Here is a 23,878-nt window from a genome sequence, read left to right on the forward strand (position 1 = left end):
ACTTAACTGCAATTACACAGTAGCAAGTAGCAGCGGTTTTTTATTCCTCTTTTACCTTTTTATTTTGAATTAATTTTAGATTTACAGAGAACTGCAAACATACTAAGTGGCAGAGAGTTTTTAATATAGATTTGTCTCTAAAGCTAATGTATTCTTCACTACTTCAGTTTGTAAAATGAGTGTTATGTTAAGGGGATGAAAAAATGCTACTCAGCACTATGAGGAAGGAGCTGTATTAGACACTGTGGATTATTTCAAGTTAATTTTACACACGAATGGGAGAAATGAAGCAAAATCAAGATGCTTTTTACCAGGGCAGCAAACAACTCATATACTCAAGTGGCAGGTATAACAGCAAATATATTGCATAACTAAAAACAGCTGGGAGGCATTAGTTTATGTAATAGGGGTTGGAAAGGGGGAGGGGGAGGGGAAGTATTTTTATACTGATAAGAGTCTGAAGGGTCTAATCTGGGACAGTCATGTGAAGCAGGTGAGGCTTGAGCAGCAATTTTTAGAAAGAAAAGGGAACATAGTATTTAGAGAGAAGAATGAATGTTCTAACAAGGGGAATGGCTTGATCTGGGGATTAATCATAGGAAGGATACTGTAAAACAAGTGGATAGTTTTGCTGGGCTATATTATTAGGTGATTAAGATTAGGCCAATCTCTTTTACCTGGAATTCTCCCCAACTCCCATCCCTCCTCTCTCATCCAAGGCAAAAATTAGTATTTTTCTATTCAGTTTATCTGTGATGATAATTCCTGTCTTTTTAAGTACTTTTGTGAAGATTAGATGAGAGACTATATGAAAAAGTACTTTGTAAGCTGGAAAGTACTATACTAGTCCATTTGTCTAACAGATATTTAGTGTTTTTGCTCTTTACTGAGTTTGATACAAAGGAACTCAGTGAAGTGGAAAGAAAAAATTACTTCCCATTTGTGTGACTTTCTGTTGTCAGAGAGCAGCAGGCTTGCTTAGTCATTCAGATAGCACTTAAAGTTGGCAGTTGACTGGGTGTTACCATGTTTCAGGGTCTGTCCACCACTTTTCTGGAAGAAAACAGTTTTGTCATTGTGCCCAGAGTTCACAAAGCTCACGAAAATTGGACATCAGTTTATTGAGCTTTAGTTGGGACGGTGGGAGAATACTGGACTACTGTTAACCTGTCATTAAGGCTACCTCTTTCTTATATCTCACAGTCTGAATTATTAATTAGAAGATTGAGCATAGAGAACAGTAAATTTAAGGACATTGTCTCTTTCTGTATAACACTATTTCATTTTTATTTTTTCTTTCTAAATATGTCTTTTTTTAATTTTAAGGGGAAATTGAATAAATTGAAATAGTTGAAAGACACTTTTATTGGGCTGCATTGGGTCTTTGGTGCTGTGCCTGGGCTTTCTCTAGTTGCGGCGAGCAGGGGCTACTCTTCGTTAAGGTGCACAGGCTTCTCTCATTGAGGTGGCTTCTCTTGTTGCAAAGCACGGGCTCTAGGCGTGTGGGCTTCAGTAGTTGTGGTGTGCAGGCTCAGTAGTTGTGGTACATGGGCTTAGTTGCTCCGTGGCATGTGGGATCTTCCCGGACCAGGGCTCGAACCCGTGTCCACTGCGTTGGCAGGTGGATTCTTAACTACTGCGCCACCAGGGACGTCCCTCTAAATATGTCTTACACCAAAAAAAATTGCAACGAGTGTAAGTCAGTCCATCCATAGAGGAAGTGGTTAATCTTTGTAGGAAAGTTCATAGAAGCCACGGTGATAACCTTATGAATTGTCAGTCCCTGAGAGAGATTACCTTCCTGGTGACTAGAACTCCCATGTTTGCCAGAGAAGTGTCTCTTTCTCCTGAAAGTGCTGGATCAATACTGCCAAATTTTGGTCTTATAGGTTCCCTATTTGTAATGAATGTAAAGTCGTTTCCCTTTAGTTGTCAGTGTTCTTTCTTAAGGAGGACTCTAGGAGCATAGCTTCTGGAGTAAATAATAACTTTGTGATCTTCGGCAAGTTATTTCTGTCTCAATTTCCCCATTTATAAAATAAGGATAAGAATAACTACCTTATTGGATTTTTGGGAGGTTTATAAGAGAATTCATTAAAAAGCACTTAGGACTTCCCTGGTGGCGCAGTGATTAAGAATCCGCCTGCTAGGGCTTCCCTGGTGGCGCAGTGGTTGGGAGTCCGCCTGCCGATGCAGGGGACACGGGTTCGTGCCCCGGTCCGGGAGGATCCCACATGCCGCGGAGCGGCTGGGCCCGAGCCATGGCCGCTGAGCCTGTGTGTCCGGAGCCTGTGCTCTGCAACGGGAGAGGCCGCAACAGTGAGAGGCCCGCGTACCGAAAAAAAATTAAAAAAAAAAAAGAATCCGCCTGCCAGAATAAAGACGCAGACATAGAGAATGAACTTGAGGACACTGGGAGGGGGAAGGGTAAGCTGGGACGAAGTGAGAGAGTAGCATGGACATATATACACTACCAAATGTAAAATAGATAGCTAGTGGGAAGCAGCCGCATAGCACAGGGAGATCAGCTTGGTGCTTTGTGTCCACCTAGAGGGGTGGGATAGGGAGGGTGGGAGGGAGACGCAAGAGGGAGGAAATATGGGGATATATGTATAGCTGATTCACTTTGTTATATAGCAGAAACTAACACACCATTGTAAAGCAGTTATACTCCAATAAAGATGTTAATTTAAAACAGAAAAAAAAAGAATCTGCCTGCCAATGCAGGGAGCAGGGGTTCAACCCTGGTCCGGGAAGATCCCACATGCCTCGGAGCAACTAAGCCCGTGTGCACAACTGCTGAGCCTGCACTCTAGAGCCTGCGACGCAAGTACTGAGTCCGCGTGCCTAGAACCTGTGCTCTGCAACAAGAGAAGCCACTGCAATGAGAAGCCTGCGCACCGCAACGAAGACTAAAGAAAGCCCGCGCGCAGCAACGAAGACCCAACGCAGCCATAAATAAGTGAATAGAATTTTTTTAAAAAAGCACTTAGAACAGCCCTTGGGACACAGTAGGAACTTAAGTATTAGCTAGTATTATTTACTCTAGGAGGGTTTAGTTTGGGCCAGGTTAATGTATTTGAAAGGATAAAGACTTGAATATGTGCTATTCCTTTAAACTTGAATGAATTTAGAAGTTCCACACATTTCAGTCTCTAGGATTACTTCTTTCTCTTTTTTTTTTTTTTTTTTTTTTGCGTTATGTGGGCCTCTCACTGTCGTGGCCTCTCTCGTTGCGGAGCACAGGCTCCGGACATGCTGGCTCAGCGGCCATGGCTTATGGGCCTAGCCGCTCTGCGGCATGTGGGATCTTCCTGGACCAGGGCACGAACCCGTGTCCCCTGCATCGGCAGGTGGACTCTCAACCACTGCGCCACCAGGGAAGCCTTTCTTTCTCTTTTTTGAATAGATTTTTTAATGGAAATAGAGAGTTAGTGCAAATATCTGCATCCTCTAGATCTTTTGTTATTGTTAATAGAGGAAGTAAACATTACAGAAAAGTTTGGGTCCTTTGAATCTCTGCCCCATGCCTCATTTCCATTCCTCTCCCCAGAGGCAACCACCTTCATCTATTTTAGTAACCAGCCTCCCTCTTTTACTTTTACTATGTATATTTGTATCCATAAATAACAGTGTATTACCTTTTCTATTTTACAGAAAGAATCTGCCAAATGTATCTTTTTCAACTTCCTTTTTTTCATTAAACATCTTTTACTTGGAATAATTCTCATAGGGTAACTTTGTTCAAATGTTCTGGTGGTGCCTTACTCTTGATACACCATATTCTGGGTACATACTTAGCAGAATGCTCTGATTCACTCCTTTAATTGGGTAATTTAATGTTAATGACATCACTACATAATAAACTGTTAAGTACATTTATTATATGTTTATCATATGAGGGAAACTGAGCTTGGTGTTGAGATACAAGGCCAGATAGGAGAGGTACGCAAATAACGCATTCTTACCTGTGCACCTTTCTTTTGCTTTCCCTCTCTTCTCTTTCTAATCCCTTAAGACCTAGTTCGCATTCTAAGTCATCAGGAATTTTTCCTCACAGTTCTCGCCCATTTTCCTGCCTAATTTTGACTTCTTACTTCTTGGCAATTACATGCTCTTTGAGTTCTTAATGTGTGGGTTCTTTCTCTGATTATATCAGAAGTTACAAACTCAAAACCTGTTGGGGCCAGGCAGCTGATGGAGATGAATGATACTGGGTGGGTATTGTGGCACATTAGAGTATGGCTATGACCAAAAGAGACAGTTCCTACTAAGCTCCAGACTCTTACTGCCATGAAGTGATTATAATCCTAGTCTGCTTAATCATTTTTCTGACATATCCCTATTTTAAATGTTATCAGCTAGATTGACAATATATATATATACCTAAACATTTCAAAATACATACATACATATGTATGTGTATAATATACCGTGTGTGTGTGTGTGTGTATGTATGTATATATAACAGGCCAAAGAAGTGTCTGGTGGTTGTATCCAGCCATTGTGTGATCGCTTCCCTTTAGCAACCTCTGAATTAAATGATAAATTCTACCAAGAATCTTTCCTTTCATGGCTTCCTTTTGTTGTGAGAATTAATCTAGCATAATTTTAAGTTAGAAGGTACTTCTAAAGTAACTTGATCATGGGACTTCCCTAGTGGTCCAGCAGTTAAGACTCTATACTCCCAGTGCAGGGGGCCCCCGGTTCGATCCCTGGTCAAAGAACTAGATCCCGCATGCTGCAACTAAGACCCGGTGCAGCCAAATAAATAAATTAAAAAAAAAAAAAAAAGTAACTTGATCATTTAGACTGTGTTTTAAAGGCACATTCGTGATGATTATCATTAATTTGGAAAATGAGTACATCTGTGTTTCAGACCCATTGTTACATTTTGGGATAGTAAACAAATGGTACTATTCCTACCTTAAAGGAGTTGATTACGTATTGAGGGGATCGTTGGGGGAGGTTGAGAGGTTGACTTCCTTGGGAAGCAGCCACTGACTTGGAGATAATCCTGCATGAGTTTTATTAGAGAGTGAGCTTGGGATCACCATCTGTGGGAGAGAAGGAAGCAGAAATGAGCTGAGGAAGAAATTGAATTGTGATCTTAATGAAGGCCTCAACCAATCCATGGAGAGTATGAAGCTAGAATCACCCTTCAGAGTTACCCTAAGGTGGAGCAAAGGTGCCTGGCTTTTGGATATGGTCTATCCTCCGGAGATGATCTGACCTTGGGTGAGGCAGCTCTCAGCTGTTCTGAAGAGGGCCGACAGCTGAGGGCAATCTTTTGGTAGTACTTCTCAGCAGCTAGGACAACAAATCCTTGAGTCCCAAAGGGAGATCTGTGTAGTTGGTGTTATCACAGGTCCACTATGGAGTCAAGATAGTTATGTGTAAACAAATCATAATGTGCCATGGAAGCCCAAAGGAATGACTAATTGCTAAAGGGAGTTTGAGAAGGCTTATAGAAGAGATGTCATTTGAACTAGGTTTTGAAGAATGAATTAGTACGTTGTTTGGTAGGGGCGGTGGGGGGGGCATTTCTCATGAGTCACTGACATTTCATAGCATATTCAGGAAATTGATTTGTTTGAAGAGCAAAGGGTTTAATGTATTAGCCATTCTTTAATTTCTAACGATCATGATAAAAATAATGAGGCTGTTTCCAAAATCTTGGTTGGCTTCCATGGTGATAGTTTTTAAAAAAAACACTTAGAATCCCAGTGTGATCAGGCTTGAGGCTAAACCAGGCTCATCCTTGCCAGAACCAAAAAGATAGGCTGAGCTTGAGTGAGAAGCTTTTTTTCCAGGAGTCTAAATTGGATTTGGTCCCTGTATTGTCCTTGTTCTTGGGTCTGGAACAGATGAATTTCCTTAATATACAGCACATGTTCTTTTTTTTTTTTTTTTTTTTTGCGTTATGTGGGCCTCTCTCGTTGCAGAGCACAGGCTCTGGACGTGCTGGCTCAGCGGCCATGGCTTATGGGCCTAGCCGCTCCGCGGCATGTGGGATCTTCCCGGACCGGGGCACAAACCCGTGTCCCCTGCATCGGCAGGTGGACTCTCAACCACTGCGCCACCAGGGAAGCCCACAGCACATGTTCTTGCTTGTTTCTTAGTATCTTCCATCCTAGGATTGAAGGTGTCCATGGGAAGTCAGAGGTTAAACTGGGGATCTACCACTTATCACTTCTTTGACCTTGGGGAAACTTGCTGAACACCTGATCCTGTTTCCATACGATCCTTTTAGGGTTGTTGAGATAATATATAAGGGCTTGTAAACTGTGAGGTGTTTCTCAGGATATTTTATTACTACTTAAAATCCTTTGTGGAATGTATGTGTGATACTAGGTTTTTATGTTAGGATAAGACTGTTTAAAATCAAATTTTGATTGCTAGAAGTTGTGGGTTTGGTCTGTAGAACCTAGTGCCACTGAAACCCTAATTAACACTAAAATCTTCTATATGAGGACAGATTTCATAGAGAAAAACTATTAACTAGGCTTTTGCATCCTGACATGTCAGCTGTATGGAAGATGTCAGATTTACACGAATAGATTGCTATTTGTGGGGTCAAATAAGAAAACAAATGGCAGATTTAGCATGATAACAATATTACAACTCAGTTTTTACCTTACTGGTGACAGGTCAAAAAATTTAGTCAGCAGATAAAGTGGATTTAGTTGGGGCTGTGACCCAAGACTGCAGTGTGAGAGAGAGTACAATCAAAATGAGTTGGTCCAGACATCTGACCCCTAGCATAACTGTCAATTCTGAATCAACTGTTGAAAAGCAAAACAATAGTACTTCCAAGAATATTTCCCCTGGAAGGGAGAGTCACCAGTTAATATGGTAAAGGTCCAGTCTGTCACTTTGTGACACCTGATAAATTGGGAAGGCAGGAAACTTCAAGCAGATCTCATTACTGAAAGAGAAATGATGATTACCTGAAATATAGCCTCCAGTTCCAAGGGAATGTGTTAGAGTCACTTGAGGAGCCTTTCAAAATGCAAATGTCTACATCCCAATCCTGGACATTTTGGTTTCTGACTTCTGGAATGGGGCCTAGAGGCTTGTACTTTGAAAAGCTTGCCATCTAATTCTGATGTGGCCTTCTTGAACCACTGGTTTCAGTGAGCTTTGTTTAATTGAAGGAGTTATTAAATTCCTGGATGTTAGGATAAAGAACTAAGTGCTGGAATTTTTTTTCTAGGGGAACACAGGGGGCAGAATGTTGCTTTCTATAAAAAGCATTTCTTATTTCACCTTTTTTTCCAGTGTTGCACAAAATGTTTTGGATGTTAGAATACCAAAGTGCTAATGGGACACTGGAATATTGTGGGTGGGGCACACCTCAACATGTTATTGATATATGAATGAGGCATATGATTTTACTAGAAGAAAAAAACTACTTCGTTATGTGTAAATAATAAAAAAGCCATCATGCCTGTTATAAAATCCAAACAAACATGATTGACTATTTTCTGAGTTTTCATATTTAAAGTAGTTTACTCATTATTTTCTTGTCTGCTGGCAGGTAAGTGGTAGCAGATGTCCTAAGTTTAAGGAAAATTTATAGAGGGGGAAAGTGTTTACTTCTTTAGTAAACTATACCTTTACCTTGTTTTCATTCAGATCTAGGTGGGGGAAGTCAAACTTCATTTTTGTACTTGTTGGAACTTTGGTCCAATTCATTAAGTGTGCCTGGGTGTATAGTTTGGATACTGGAGGGGACTCATTCATATGCAGTGGGGGTTTTGACCAAAGGTTTTCTGTAATATTCCCAGAAGAAGTAGAAGATAGATAAGCAGGGGACCATAGAGAGTAGTGTTAAGAAGTAATCTCAAAAAGAATGTCAGGGCACCAGAATCTCTGGGATTTAGAGATGGGAGGAGGAGGTGTGTGTATAGTTTGAAGAACAATATTACATCATTTTATATACAAGCAAATGGGGGGGAAACTTTACAATGCAAACTGTTGAAACTAAAGCCTGACAAAAATTTTAGCTTCTCAGGTGGTTGGGATAAGAGAATATCCTTGTAATTTTTAATGGGTATTCTGCATAACTTACTACGTGGGACATACCAAAATCTGGTATAGTAGACCTGAAATCTTTATTAAAGGGGGGCTTAGGTTTTTCAAAAAGGTCGAAAAACATTGTTTTAAAGGGATGGTTGTTGGTGGGATATGAAGTTTAACTTCACATTATGGTACTAATTCATTTCAGCTCAACTTTACAAAGTCTGTTTTATCATATAGAGTTTTAGGATATTGAATGAGAGTGAACGTTATGCTGTAGTTTGAATAGACCTAACTAAATTTGTAGAATGATATCTTTTTCTGAAAAAAATTCCATTGCATTCTGTGGTCTTTAAAAAGTGATAATTTTTTTCTTCTTTCCAGCTTTCTGAAGATTTCGAAGATGTTTAATAAGTCATTTGGAACACCCTTTGGGGGTGGCACCGGTGGCTTTGGCACAGCTTCAACATTTGGGCAGAGTAAGTTTTAAAAAATAACAAATGAGGGAGAAAAATCTTCAGCTATTATTAAGAATAAATCCACTCCAGTAGTTTTAGATAGGAATTAATTTATGCTTTGGTCTTTATAATAACTTTGAAAAATGACCAGGATATGATCTTGTTAAAATTTTCTAAAAAAAAGAAATAAGTTCTGAGTTTTCATGGTTTTCTGATCATCAGTAGAAGGTATTTAAAGTATTGTTATTAATTGGCTCTTTTGGCAGAAATTTATAATTTGTTACTAATTTTCAGACCAGGAAATCCTTTTTTAAATATTGAAGTCTAAAATGCAATTATTGGGACTTCCCTGGTGGCCCAGTGGTAAAGAATCCGCCTTACAATGCAGGGGACGCGGGTTCGATCCCTGGTCAGGGAACAAAGATCCCACATGCCGCGGGGCAGCTAAGCCCGCGTGCCAGAGCTTGCACGCCTCAACTAGAGAGGCTGTGTGCCACAAGCTGCAGAGCCCACATGCTCTGGAACCTGCACGCCACAACTAGAGAGAAGCACGTTTGCTGCAATGAAGAGCCCACGAGCTGCAGCAATGATCCCGTGTGCCGCAACTAAGACCCAACACAGCCAAAAATAAATAAATAAATCTTTAAAAAAATGAAATGCAATTATTGAGGGACATCCTGGCAGTCCAGTGGTTAAGATGCCCTGCTTCCACTGCAAGGGGCCTGGGTTGGATCCCTGGTCGGGGAACTAAGATCCCTCATGCTGCGTGGCCAAAAAAATAAAATAAAATAAAATGCAGTTACTGAATAACAGCTCTGAGATTTGCTCTGTGAATAAGAAACAACGGTTAAAATGTAAGAGTCCCTAATTCCCACCAGTCCTCTTGAGATCCATTTCCCCTTCCATTCCACATGGCACTAGTTGCCTATAGCACCCCTTACTCACTTTTAAACTTTTTGTTAAAAATTTATACTTAAACACAAAAACAGAAGGAATGGTATAACAAACTCTCATGTACTTATTTCCCAGTTTCAGCTATCAGCATTTTCCCGATCTTGTTTTTATCCCTCTCTCTCTTTTTTTTTTTTTTAACGGTACACGCGGGCCTCTCACTGTTGTGGCCTCTCCCGTTGTGGAGCACAGGCTCTGGACGTGCAGGCTCAGCGGCCATAGCTCACAGGCCTAGCCGCTCTGCGGCATGTGGGATCTTCCCGGACTGGGGCACAAACCCGTGTCCCCTGCATCGGCAGGCAGAGTCTCAGCCACTGCGCCACCAAGGAAGCCCTATCCCTCTCTTTTTAAGTGGAGCATCTGAACAGTTTTTTAATGGAAATCCCAGGAACTTTAATTCATGAAGATTTTTAAAAAGCGTAACTACCAAACCTCAATCATTCCTAACAAAAATATTAGAGAAAATTTTTACAAGTGACCCCTGACCTTTTCTTAAACTATTTTATATATCTAGGTCCTTGATTTTTAACCAAGAGTGCCCACCAGGTGGATTCTTAACCACTGGACCACCAGGGAAGTCCAGAGTCACTTTTTTTTTTTAATTAATTTATTTATTTTTGGCTGAGGTGGGTCTTTGTAGCTGCATGTGGGCTTTCTCCAGTAGCGGTGAGCAGGGGCTACTCTTCATTGCCGTGTATGGGCTTCTCAGTGCGGTGGCTTCTCTTGTTACGGAGCACGGGCTCTAGGCACGTGGGCTTCAGTAGTTGCGGCACACAGGCTCAGTGGTTGTGGCTCATGGGCTCTAGAGCGCAGCCTCCGTAGTTGTGGCGCACGGGCTTAGTTGCCCTGCGACATGTGGGATCTTCCCAGACCGGGGATCGAACCCGTGTCTCCTGAATTGGCAGGTGGATTCTCAACCATTGCGCCACCAGGGAAGCCCCCAGAGTCACTTAAAAAAAAAATTTTTTTTTTATTGAAATATACTTGATTTACAATGTTGTGTTAGTTTCTGGTATATAGCAGCATGATTCAGTTATACACACATATTTTTTCAGATTCTTTCCCATTATAGTTCATTTTATAAGATATTGACTACATTAATAGTTCCCTGTGCTATACAGTAGGACCTTGTTGTTTATCTCAGAGTCACTCTTGGAGGTTTGTTCCCGAAATATATATATCCCATCATAGAACTATGGAATTAGAATCTCTGGGATTGGAAGTTGAACATGTGTATTTTGAAAACTTCCCAGGTCATTCTGATGTGCTCCTCTAATTAAGGACCATTCATCCCAGAGACTGTAGAGTATACGGTGTCTGGAGAAAATTTTAACAGTTTTTTGTTTCTTTTGGTTTTTTTTTTGTTTTGTTTTTTGGCTGCGTTGGGTCTTCGTTGCTGTGCGTGGGCTTTCTCTAGTTGCGGTGAGCAGGGGCTACTCTTTGTTGCGGTGCGCAGGCTTCTCATTGCGGTGGCTTCTCTTGTTGCGGATCACGGGCTCTAGGCACATGGGCTTCTGTAGTTGTGACTCGCGGGCCCTAGAGTGCAGGCTCAGTAGTTGGGGCGCACGGGTTTAGTTGCTCGGCGGCATGTGGGATCTTCCTGGACTGGGCTCGAACCCGTGTCCCCTGCATTGGCAGGTGGATTCTTAACCACTGTGCCACCAGGAAACCCAAATTTTGATTATTTTTGTCTGTAGTTCATAGTAGCTTGGCACTTTTTTTTTTAAACCTATCAACATCTTTAACTTATTGAAAAGTTATAAGCTTTTTAACTTTGTTTCCTTACTTTACCCAGGACAATGAATAAAGTGTGGCTTAATATCAGCTCTGTTATAAGTAGTCTGATGGAATTTTGAAAAAATAGTTTTTGGATTAGACCAGTGGTCCTGTTCAAATGCAGAATGTTAAGAAATATTAAAATCCTCTTTCATTGGGCCACCTGGTTTAGATTTTATTCTGACCCTGGATTTTGCTTTATCAGATACTGGTTTTGGCACTACTAGTGGAGGGGCATTTGGAACATCTGCATTTGGTTCTAGCAACAATACCGGAGGCCTGTTTGGAAATTCACAGACCAAACCAGGTAGGGGCTTTATTTGGAATACAGTTGGTTTATTCATAGCTGGTATAGGGCTTCACTTAGTGACTCCAGTCTGTTTAACCCTTTTTTTCCCCTCTCTATCTCTTCAGGAGGCTTATTTGGTACCAATTCATTTAGCCAGCCAGCTACCTCCACAAGCAGTGGCTTTGGGTTTGGCACATCAACAGGAACATCAAACAGCTTGTTTGGAACTGCAAGTACAGGGACCAGTCTCTTCTCATCCCAGAACAATGCCTTTGCACAAAATAAACCAACAGGCTTTGGGAGTAAGTAGTAAATCATTGGATTTCTGCATCTAACAATTTGATTTGCTTATTGAATGTGTTCTCTCTTCTCCTTTTCCCTGTGTTCACCCACCTCCTTTTCTCACCACATAGCAAAAACATGGGGAGAGGAAAACTCAAAATGGTATTGAAAAGTTTAATAGGCTGGAAGGGAAGGGGTACATCTCTTCAAGAATGGAAGTCTGAGGGGCACTGGTATTTAAGGAATATGCAGAGGAAGAGGTACCTGATATAGAATGACCAGAGAATAAGATGAAAAGCCAGGTCAGAGTACTGTCATAGGTGTCAAGAAGGGAGAATTTCAAGGAGAAATATGTGTAGTTAACTGTAGTATACTGCAGGGGCACCTTCCTGCCTTTGTTCCGCTTTTGGTTTGAAGAGACTGAAGCAGGAATGGTAAGTACTGGATGTGACATGGTTACTCCTCCATTCCTTAGCCATGGCAGGTGTTTTTAATTGATGGCTTCTTTCTCTTTAAGTCTAAATGTGGCCCAGGGATACTTCACCACACAGTTCTTTGAGGCAGAAACACTGCTAGTTGCACAGGTGTGCCCTGTGAGTTGATGCCATTCCCAGCACTGGTATGGTAGAATAAGTGAGTTAGCCAGCTATCAGTATTTTACAAAGGGAAAGTTGTTTGAGGGGATGTTGAAATATTTAACCATGACAATATAAAATGCAATCTAAAATACTAATTCAAAAGACATATGCCTATTTACTTTATATATTAGGACATGTTTTTAGAAAAGAAATAGTATGACTGCCAGTGAGAAATCACATTCCTCTTAACTTGGTATTAGGATGTCACTTAATATTAAATATTGGCAAATAACTTTGTATTGCTTACTGCTATTTCTGGTACCATATGTGTAATTTCTTTAGAAGTAGTGTCTTATATTTTGAAGAATACATTCCTTAGATTACAGTTAAATTCTCTGTTATGTATTTTTTTTTAAATTCAGCTATTTGGGAAAGTAGATTTATTTCTATAAATGACCAACATGCCTACTAATTTTTCTAAATTATTTTTCTGGGTGAAATTTTATATTAACCTATGTGTGGTTACCCTAATGGGACCATTTGTTTGTTTTAAACGTTTTGGTTATATGTGGGTGTTTGTAATAATATATGTAAATAAAATATACTGTGACTCTTGTTCAGGTCTGTTGTGGTAAGGCATTGTCAGAAAGACAAGTTCATTGAGCATCTGGTCTTACCAAGAGAAATAAGATAAAATATTTAATGAAACAATACTATTTCTTCTAACTTGTTGTTTAAGTATGCCCAAGGACTTTACAGACACTTAGCTGACTAAAGATTCAGATTTTGTTTCACGTCAAAGTTGTGAGCCTAGAACTGTGTGTGTCTGTATGAAATATCTGTTTGAAGGTACTTGCTAGGGAGATTGGAAAGATAGAAAACCTGAGGATTTGGAAGTAATGCTGCTCTAATGCCACAGGCCAATTCCAAGATAGCTTACAGATTCTTAAATTCTTTACTGTTACCATCCCATTTTTCTTTCTAATTTATAGATTTTGGAACAAGTACCAGCAGCGGGGGACTTTTTGGAACTACAAATACCACCTCTAATCCTTTTGGTAGCACATCTGGCTCCCTCTTTGGGCCAAGTAGTTTTACAGCTGCTCCTACTGGGACTACTATTAAGTTTAACGTAAGTATTGTCTTTCGATCTTTGTGTAATATTTTTGTCTCCTGTATGTTTTTTTGTAGGAGGAATCATAACATTTCTTCTCTTTCCATTTATGCATAGCTTAGTCTCACTCTTCCTGAAATATGTGTTAAGAACAATATCTGGGAATAGTTGTATAGTAGACAGGAAGAGTCATGAAACATAAATCTAGATTATAATTTATATTTGAATTATGCTCAAACCAATTAAATTTGTATTCACAAGGCTGATTACAGTAGTAGTTGATTACAGTTCCCTGATGGCTTAGTGGTTAGAATTCCAGGCTTTCACTGTCGTGGTCCGGGTTCAATCCCTGGTTAGGGAACTGAGATTCCACAAGCCTTGTGGTGCAGCCAGAAAAAAGGAAATATCAGGTTGAGCTTGTATTTACTGTGTTCATTAATTGGCCTCTGAATCGTCAACCATTCTTTACAGAAGTAAAGAAGGAATGATGGGGCAAACTGTAAAAATCATTGAAAATAGGGCCTCCTTAAGGAGCTGTATGGAATAACTCATCAGTTTCTGTGTGCCAATTAGAAATAAAACTTTTGTGGTGAAATGACAAAATGAAGCAAATGAGTTTTGTGTTTTCTTCAGCTTTTTTGAGAGAAGTTTGATAGAGGGTTAGAATGAAAGATTCTGTTTATGAAAATACATGGAATACCACTTGATGTAAGATACTACTTGATGTGATTGTTTTGGAGATACTTAGGATAGGCTGGCAGTGCAGTTAGTCTAATGGAAATCTCTGGCAAATATAGGGATTGGCAAAACTTGTTAAAATTCTTCCAGAAAATGAAGAATTTCTTAGGGTGTTGAATTCATAATACTGAATTTAGAATCCTGAATTTAAAATAAAGTTAAATGTAAATGATAGAGAAAAATACTGTGTGTTGTCTCTTAGAAAGTACAGTAATTGAGAAAACTAACAATACAAGTAGGAATCTTTTTTTTTTTTTTTTTTGCGATATGCGGGCTTCTCACTGTTGTGGCCTCTCCCGTTGCGGAGCACAGGCTCCGGACGCGCAGGCTCAGCAGCCATGGCTCACGGGCCCAGCTGCTCCGCGGCATGTGGGATCTTCCCGGACCAGGGCACGAACCTGTGTCCCCTGCATCGGCAGGTGGACTCTCAACCACTGTGCCACCAGGGAAGACCCTAAGTAGGAATCTTTAGTTACCTAGTGCCTTTTGCCTCATAAGCTTATGGGGGAAAAACCAGGCTTCCATATTTCATAAATGCAACAATAGTCACAAAGCAGACACTTCAGAGCAGAGTAGGAATTAGAACTCAGAAATAGAGGTTTAAATGTATATATTAGGTAAATTGGATAAAGCTTCCCTTATGCATATATTATTAAGTGTATTTTAGTAGATAATTGAATGGCTTCGTTATGGGATTAATCCCTGGGTTTTTGATAACTGTTTCTGAGATTGACTTATGCAGATAACCTTGATACAGGGAGAGATCAAGAATGCAGTGTATTTAATCAAGCACTCTTAAAACTGTCCCGTTAAGTAAAGAACCTAGGGGACTGGTTATAGAGTTCAGTCGTTGAAGAATTGTGTCTGGGAGAGTAGGGTTATAAAGCTTGAACTTAAACGTTTTCTTTAGACTTTCAGATTTGCCTTTATCTTCCTTTGCAGCCTCCAACTGGTACAGATACTATGGTTAAAGCTGGAGTTAGCACTAACATCAGTACCAAGCACCAGTGTATTACTGCTATGAAAGAATATGAAAGCAAGTCCCTAGAGGTCAGTAAAATGCATTACAGAGTATCACCCTAACCTTTTGATTCTATTGGGAAGCAGCTTTTTAAAATGTTTTTGATTATTTTTTAGGATTTATGTAAAAAATTAACCAATTTTTTTTCATTAATACATTATTTATAGATATTTGTTGTTTTAGGCAAGGATGATATTCAGCTTGTATGTACGGGTATAGTTTTACTAATAGTCTATTCTGATTGGCTGTTGCTCATACTACACTGGGCAGTGTGTGCACATGCATGTGTTTTTAGTAAACTCATGCAAAGTCATAAGTGTGCAACACAATAAGTAAATCATTATCAGCATCCCTGATGTCCCCTTTGGGCCCTGCCCCCAGAGTCACAATCCTCCCCTTCCAAAGGTAACCACTATCCTGACTGCCCATGTTTTGCCCATTTTTGAATTTTACGTAGATGGGATCTTATATTACGTACTCTTAAATCTGTCTTTCAGCATTGTGATGTTTATCCATGTTGTTGTGCGAAGTTATAGGTTGTTCATTATCATTGTTGTGTGATAGTTCGTTGTACATTTTGACTGTCATCTCTGGTTGTTGCTGTTGCTTCTTTTACATCCCAGACTGTGCTTGCTTCTTTGGAGTATACAGAAACACCCTTACTTGTGAGACAAAACTGTTAAACTTTATCTCTTCTTTTCCTGAGTTTTCGGAATTCCTCAGAATCATCCATCTTTTAATCAGCTAATCTTTACATTTGGGGTGGGAGTAGATATTATTGTCTAAATGAAAGTATTATTGTGTATAGAAGAAAATTGAAATTTAAGATGTGGTTGGCTGGTCCTTTGGCCTGTAGTTTTATGGTAATTATGGTATGGATTTTATTTAATGTCCATTATACACTGTTGAAAGTGTTTTTCTGTAATGATAGTTAACCATTCCATAGTTTTCTGTTTTTTTAATCATGGTTCCTATGTGAACATAGAAATTGAATACTAAATGCAAGTATTATTTAGCCTCCTAAATAATTTTTTTGGCTGCATATTAATTTGGAATATGTTTTCACTTACTCTAGGAACTTCGTTTAGAGGATTATCAGGCCAACCGGAAAGGCCCGCAGAACCAGGTGGGAGCAGGTACCACGACTGGCTTGTTTGGGTCTTCTCCAGCCACCTCCAGTGCAACAGGACTCTTCAGTTCTTCCACTACAAATTCAGGCTTTGCCTATGGTCAGAACAAAACAGGCTTTGGAACTAGTAAGCACTTGACATCATGTTGGGCCATATTGAGGAGGGACAGATAGCTGAAAGTAAAACATAATTGTCATTTTTGTGCCTAAGTGCTATGGATAAAAATGATTCAGGGGTGCTAGAGGAATAGGAAATGCCTGGTATGTTTGTGGGGGGTGGGGAGAAATATAGTATTAAGTGCAGATGATTAAGAAGGGCTTCACTGATAGGTGGTGTTTGATCAGTGACCTATCTGAAGAAGGTGAAGCATAAAGCTATACAGATTTCTGGGGGAAGAATATTCCAGCTGGAGGAAACTAGAAGTCTAGAAATCCTGAGTTTTTGCCAAAGGGGAGAGGACAAGGGGAAGTACTGGAGGATATAGGGGAATATATGTATGTATATGTGTATATATATATATATATATATATATTTTTTTTTTTTTTTTTTTTTTTTTTTTTTTTTTGCGTTACGCGGGCCTCTCACTGTTGTGGCCTCTCCTGTTGCGGAGCACAGGCTCTGGACGCGCAGGCTCAGCAGCCACGGCTCACGGGCCCAGCCGCTCCGCAGCATGTGGGATCCTCTCGGACCAGGGCACGAACCCATGTCTCCTGCATCAGCAGGCAGACTCTCAACAACTGCGCCACCAGGGAAGCCCTAGGGGAATATATTTTATAGGCCTTTGTGGACCAGTGTCAAGATCTGAATTTTTATTTGAGTCAGGAAGCCATTGAAGGTTTAGATAAGTCATGTGATTATGAATAAAGGATCATTCTGAAGGCTGCTGTATTAAGAGTAGATTGTATGGGGGCAAGGGTGGAAACAAATCAGTTAGAAAAGCTGTTGCCCTATCCACATGAGAGATGATGTGGCTTGCAGAGAATGGTGCTATGGTATGGTAAAAGTGTCAGATTCTGGAGCCAGTTTGAATGTAGAACCGATGGGATTTATTGATGGATTGATTTATGTGGGATGTGAAAGAGGGGAGTCTAGGATGATTACTAAATTACTTTATAAAAGTGTTACTTTTGCAAAAGTAATATACACATATGATTTAAAGTTCATGATATACAAAAACGTACATATCCAAAGGTCTTTTCTTTTTTTCCCCCTTAGCCACCAGTTTGCTTCTGTAGAAACAAGCAAAAGTTCCATTTTTGAGGGTAGCCTTCTATAGAGTTACATACATGAATACACGTTTAAATGGCATTTACATTCTTTTCAGTTTTGGTATTCTGTGATTTAGTTTAGCCATTATTAAGTATTGTTATTGTGTCACACCCTATGCTGGATATATTGCTATAAAGAGAAAGCCCCTGTTCTGAAGAAAAACTTAGTCTAACAAGGTTAAAAATACACACATAGACTTTAAGTGTAGTGTGTTACCTTGTAAAATAGACGAAAAGCTGTGGGGTCACAAAGGAAGATTACTTAGCCCAGCCTGGGTTCTTGGGGTCAGAGTATTTTTATAGAAAGTCGAGTCTGAACCAAATCTGGAGTTACGTGAAGAAAGGTGGAAAATGAAGTGGTTATCCAGTTTGAGTAATGAATGAATGTAGGGTAATTTAGATATATAATCAATAACATAGACTATTGAAGTAACTAGATAATGTGAGGTTTGGCATTTCCCCCCACCGTTTATCTTTCCTTTTCTTTTCCTGAAAGGTACGACTGGATTTGGAACAAATCCAGGTGGTCTTTTTGGCCAACAGAATCAGCAGGCTACCAGCCTCTTCAGCAAACCATTTGCCCAGGCCATAACCACCCAGACCACTGGCTTTTCCTTTGGTAATACCAACACACTAGGACAGCCAAGCACCAACACCATGGTAAGGAAACAGGTCTTATTTGTAGAGCTAAGTAATGAGGCTTCTAATCATGTCAAATTAACAAGTTCTATCTCTACTGCAGTTCTTAAGGGTTGACGATACGTATGTGTAGTAAAGGGAAGAGAGCAAAAATCTTTGAATAATTAAGACATAGATTCTAGTCCAGGCTCTACTCCGTATTTAATGAGGGGCTATTGAACAAGTCACTTATCCTTTCTGGGCATATTTTCTCATCACTAATCGCTGCTTAGTGTGCTAGAATTGGCCGTCCTGAAGCTATACCTTAGGACATTGACTCCAGGCATTCTGTAGAGTATAGGAGAAAATATTTATAAACTACTGGCTCTATTTCAGAAGGTTCTTTCAGCTCATTCCCTTAAGTGGAATCAGGCAAAGAAGTTTAGTTCATTAAAATAAATAAGAGAGAACTAAAACTTAGAGCCATGTTGGATAATTGCTACTTCTGTCCAGATAGTAGAAGAGAAAGTCCTTATAGTCATGAGCAGTTTATTTCTAGGGACTCTTTTAGGGAAGTATAAAATTAAAGGTAAATTTGAGGTATGATTTATTGATTAGAATCCTTGGGATATACCTGGTTTTAAAATTAGAGATACTTTGCCTGATTAAAAAATAAAAAGTACAGGTAGACCCAAAAATCTTCAAAATACTGGCAAATTGAATTCAACAACATATAAAAAGGATTATACACTGTGACCAAGTGGGATTTATCCTAGGAAGGTTGGTTCAACATATTTTCATATTAATGTAATAAACCATAAAGTAGAATAAAGTACAAAAGCCATATTGTCACCTCAGTAGGTAGAGAAAAGACATTTGACAACCTTTCATAATAAAAACACTCAAAAAGGAATAGAAGGGAGCTCAGAATAGCCAGAACAGTCTTGAAAGAAAAGAAAGCTGGAGTGATGAAGTGATGAAGACAGTGTAATACTGGCATAAGGCTAGACATATAAAATCAGGGGACTAGAATTGAGAGTCCAGAAACAAGTCCTCATGGTTAATTGATTTTCAACAAGAGTACTAAAACAGTTCACTACGGAGAGAATCTTTCAACAAAGAGTGCTGGGATAATGGTTTTCCACGTGCAAAAGCACGAGGTTGGACCTTTTCTTTATACAATTGTGGTAACTATAAAAGCTTAAAATGGATCAAATGTAAGAGCTAAAACTATAAAACTCATAGAAGAAAAGGAGTTAGGCAATGATCTGTTAGATAGTACACCAAAAGCAAAAGCAGCAAAAGGGAAAAATAGATTGGGCTTCTTCAAAGTTAAAAACTTTGGTGGGTCAAAGGGGATACCATCAAGAAAGCAAAAAGAATACCTGCAAATTGGAGAAAATATTTTCAAGTCATATATCTCACAAAGGACTTGTGTCCAAACAATTAAGAACTCTTATAATTGAATAATAAGACAGACCATTAAAAAATGGGCCGAATACTTGAATAGACATTTTTCCAAAGAAGATAAATGACTAATAAGCACATGAAAAGGTACTCAATGTCAGTAGGCATCAGGGAAACTGCACTTCAAAACCACAGTGAGGGGGCCCACGGGCCGGGAACAGCAGGGGAGTGGCGGGCGGCCCTCGGCGGGGTAGCCGAGGCAGCTGGCCGGGCGCGGGCGGCTGCGCGAGCTGGGCGGACGTGCTCCGCGCGGTCTCTCCATGGCGGGGAGCGGGCCGCGGCGTCGGCGGCGCTGACGGGCCGGGACTGGGCGGGCGGGCGGACCCGGGCGGGGGCCTGGGGCTGAGGGAAGATGAGCGCTCTCCTGGAGCAGAAGGAGCAGCAGGAGAGGCGGCGGGAGGCCGCGGCCTTGGGGGACATTCGGGAGGTGCAGAAACTGGTGGAGAGCGGGGTGGATGTGAACTCCCAAAATGAGGTCAACGGCTGGACCTGTTTACACTGGGCATGTAAACGCAACCATGGTCAGGTGGTCTCTTACTTGTTAAAATCGGGAGCTGACAAAGAGATTCTTACCACAAAGGGAGAAATGCCAGTCCAATTAACATCAAGGAGAGAAATTAGGAAGATTATGGGAGTGGAAGATGATGATGATAACCATGACGACCTCCCTCAGCTGAAGAAGGAGTCAGAGCTGCCCTTTGTTCCGAACTATTTGGCCAACCCAGCCTTCCCTTTCATCTATACCCCTGGGTCGGAGGATTCAGCCCAGCTGCAGAATGGGGGCCCCTCCACACCTCCTGCATCACCCCCTGCAGATGGCTCACCTCCATTGCTGCCCCCTGGGGAACCTCCCCTGCTTGGGGCCTTTCCACGGGACCACACCTCTTTGGCACTGGTTCAGAATGGGGATGTGTCTGCCCCATCTGCCATACTCAGAACACCAGAAAGCACAAAACCGGGTCCTGTTTGTCAGCCACCGGTGAGTCAGAGTCGCTCCCTGTTCTCTTCTGTCCCGTCCAAGCCACCAATGTCTCTGGAGCCTCAAAATGGGACGTATGCAGGACCAGCGCCAGCATTCCAGCCATTTTTCTTCACCGGAGCATTTCCATTTAATATGCAAGAGCTGGTACTCAAGGTGAGGATTCAGAACCCATCTCTTCGAGAAAATGATTTCATTGAAATTGAACTGGACAGACAGGAACTCACCTACCAAGAATTGCTCAGAGTGAGTTGCTGTGAGCTGGGTGTTAATCCTGATCAAGTGGAGAAGATCAGAAAGTTACCCAATACTCTGGTAAGAAAGGACAAAGATGTTGCTCGACTCCAAGATTTCCAGGAGCTGGAACTGGTTCTAATGATAAGTGAAAATAATTTTCTGTTCAGAAATGCTGCATCCACACTGACTGAAAGGCCTTGCTACAACAGGAGAGCTTCAAAACTGACTTACTAATGCAGCAGGGACTTTTATCACTGAGTACTGTGACAGTGTGCATCACCTCTGGGCCAAGGACAAGCCATCGATCTAAATGCCTTGGATGCCCCGGAGGGCCCCTGGTGCCACTGCGTCGGATACACTAACATCGTTCTGCCAAGGTAGGAAGCCCCTGATCCCGAGCAGCGGTGCCACTCTTCCGAGCCTCTTGGTGCACAATAAACCTATTGCTGGAAGCTGTGAACAGCTGAGAAGTGGCCTGGAGAGGCAGAAGCCGACGGTTCTATATCCAGTGTGTTTTTTGTGCAGAATGTAAGAGAGTTGTCTAACAAGCTGAGAGAGAGCAGAGCCTATTTCTAGCTAGTCCTGTTGACAGTGCACCCGAAGGGCCGGGAAGCGCTTCTCTTGGTGTTGCATGTTCACGACTCTCCAGAAACGTGAACTAGAGAGGAAAACTGGGGAAAGCACAGGTACTGGACATAGGAATCTTGGTGTGACTTGTGGCTGTGAGGTTTCACATAACATAGTTATAAATGTTACTCAGGTTAAAATTATTTAAGAATACAGTTACCTAATTGTAAATATGCTGTTAACCAAAAGAGCTTCCCCTCCCTGACTTTTTCCATTGTAAACACTCGACTGCTTCTGTCTCTAGATTGCCATTGCCTAGACAGTCATCTCTGCATTAACGCCCCTTCGTGGTCACTAGAGGGCTCTCTAACGCCTTCTAAAAGAGCAACAGCTTTTTTTTTTTTAACTGAAGCGATCCCTGTCTTCGTGTTTCTGTTTAATTGCACCGAAAGAGAAGAGCACAAACATTGCCAGTCCATGTTCTCCACTTTCATTTTCCACTACAAATGAAAAGCAATTTTCCAGACTGAATCCTTTGCTATTTTAAAGGTTATTGTGGGAAACTGAGCTAAAAGGAGTTAGCATCTTTATTTTTGTATCAAAGATAAAGATTATTTTGAAACTATTGGGATTTTTACACAGCTCTGAAATCTGTTGCTTTTGTAAACAAGTTGTTTGATCTTGGGCATCCTCCACAACCACCACCAACCCACTTAACAAAGTCAGTTGTGAGTCAGCCAGGCTTTGTTCTCAAAACAAACAAATAACCTGATTAAGCTCTTGAGCATGGCATAAGAATTTTTCTAAAGAACGCATTTAAGGATTCTTTTCCCTTCAGTGTCATTAATGTTAAAAAGAAAAGCTACTGTCTTGTTGAAATAAACAGCTTAACTTTAGAAACAAGAATGAGCACACTTAGACAAACAGGAGAGCAGGGGTTTGAAGCCAGCTGTTGAAGAACATCCCTGCTGTCTTAAGAAGCTTTCTCCCCATAGTGCCTATTGTTTCCAAAGAAACTTAACTTCTTAACTGTGTTAATTTTATTGGAACACTACAGATTGAGAGAGAATGTGCAGAAGATGTCAGTGGAAGAGAATGTTGTGCTAAGCTAATGGTCTCCTGCTGCTGCTTAAATGCTGAGCTGTGGTTGAGGTGTTTTCAAGGCCAGTGTGGAGTCACTCTGTTCAGTGACTTAATTGTATTACAGCAATTACGGATGGTGAGTTACTCACCCTTGTGCAGTGTTTGCCTAACAGAGTGTAAAGGTTATTTATTACTCACTTTCTCTGAAGTACTTTAAAGAAGAAACTTCCCTTGTGTTTCAACCAGTCAGAAGATAGTCAGTCCAAACAAACTAACCCTTTTTTTCCCCTTACCTTTGAAAAAAGTTACAATTTACTGATACAGTTAAGGCTAGTTTTATCCTGGAATAAATAAATTCAGTATTAATTCATGTCTAAATCATTGGGGTTAATACTCCTCCAGCCATCCAGATCAATTAGAAATTCTTGGAAGCTGTTGAAGCCCCTGGCTGGGAGGTGGCCTACAGAGGAATAGCTCCAGGGCATTTCCCGGGCTTAGAAATGGAGGCCGCGGGAATCTCCAGTGAGAGATGGGCCCTGCCCCGCTCTCTCTTCTCCCTTATAAAGTCCTCTGTGGTCAACTGACTCTTGCGTATGGCAGTGAATTAGACTGCACAGCTGCTGGTAGGTGAGTTTCAAGTCTTAATCTATGCATTCAGAGAAATATTTTTATATGCTTTGTGTAATTTATAACAAGGATTTTTTTTTAGCTTTGTTAACTGTGAATTCGCCCCTCCTCCTCCACTGCATATTTAAAGCATGTGCTCACACTGTGTAAACATTCACTGAAGATTTTTCTCTTCGTGAACTGCTGACTGTTCAAGCATAACAAGTATTATTAAAATTAAATATTAACTGACCAAAAAAAAAAAAAAAAACCACAGTGAGCTATCACTTCATATCCACACTAGGAAGGCTATAAACAAAAAGAGAGACAATGATAATGAATGTTTTCAAGAATTTGGAGAAATTGGAACCCTCATGCATTGCTGTTTGGAATATAAAATAGTGCAGCCACTTTGGAAAAATTTGGCAATGCCTCAAAATGCTAAATGTAGAGTTAACATATGACCCAGCAGTTGCACACCTTGGTATTTCCCCCAAGAGAAATGAAAACACAAGAACTTGTATACAACTGATCATAATAACTAAAAGGTGGAAACAACCCAAATGTCCATCAGTGATGAAGGGATAAATGAATGCGGTATATCCATACAGTGGACTATTATTCAGCCATTAAAATGGAATGAAGTACTGATACATGCTACAACATGGAGAGACCTTTTAAACATGCTAAGTGA

General features: G+C 40.6%; 2 protein-coding genes across 14 annotated transcripts in view; both read left to right on the plus strand.

Moving 5' to 3' along the window:
* The window catches only part of NUP98 (nucleoporin 98 and 96 precursor), a gene marked incomplete at its 3' end in the record, with an annotated part of 107,939 nt that overhangs the window by 5,502 nt on the left and 78,559 nt on the right, over positions 1 to 23,878 (plus strand). For 12 of the 13 annotated variants that reach the window (XM_079929057.1, XM_079929059.1, XM_079929058.1 and 9 more), the window contains exons 2-8: positions 8,407 to 8,501; positions 11,413 to 11,514; positions 11,622 to 11,798; positions 13,349 to 13,488; positions 15,151 to 15,258; positions 16,305 to 16,485; positions 18,124 to 18,287. In XM_079929057.1, coding sequence (XP_079785183.1) covers positions 8,426 to 8,501; positions 11,413 to 11,514; positions 11,622 to 11,798; positions 13,349 to 13,488; positions 15,151 to 15,258; positions 16,305 to 16,485; positions 18,124 to 18,287 — 948 coding nt within the window. In that variant the 5' untranslated portion in view covers positions 8,407 to 8,425. The remainder of the gene's footprint in view (positions 1 to 8,406; positions 8,502 to 11,412; positions 11,515 to 11,621; positions 11,799 to 13,348; positions 13,489 to 15,150; positions 15,259 to 16,304; positions 16,486 to 18,123; positions 18,288 to 23,878) is intronic. The other variant, XM_079929056.1, reaches the window with a different exon arrangement.
* On the plus strand, positions 19,861 to 21,311 carry LOC307190928 (ankyrin repeat domain-containing protein 40-like). Its single transcript, XM_079930444.1, has one exon. It carries the CDS (start codon positions 20,065 to 20,067, stop codon positions 21,160 to 21,162), a length of 1,098 nt encoding a protein of 365 aa, XP_079786570.1. The 5' UTR covers positions 19,861 to 20,064; the 3' UTR covers positions 21,163 to 21,311.

This window comes from Stenella coeruleoalba (assembly GCF_951394435.1).
Source record: "Stenella coeruleoalba genome assembly, chromosome: 8".
Lineage (NCBI taxonomy): Eukaryota > Metazoa > Chordata > Mammalia > Artiodactyla > Delphinidae > Stenella > Stenella coeruleoalba.

Coding starts and splice junctions, on each gene's coding strand:
- LOC307190928 (XM_079930444.1), top strand. CDS start 20,065: ATGAGCGCTCTCCTGGAGCAGAAGGAGCAGCAGGAGAGGCGGCGGGAG.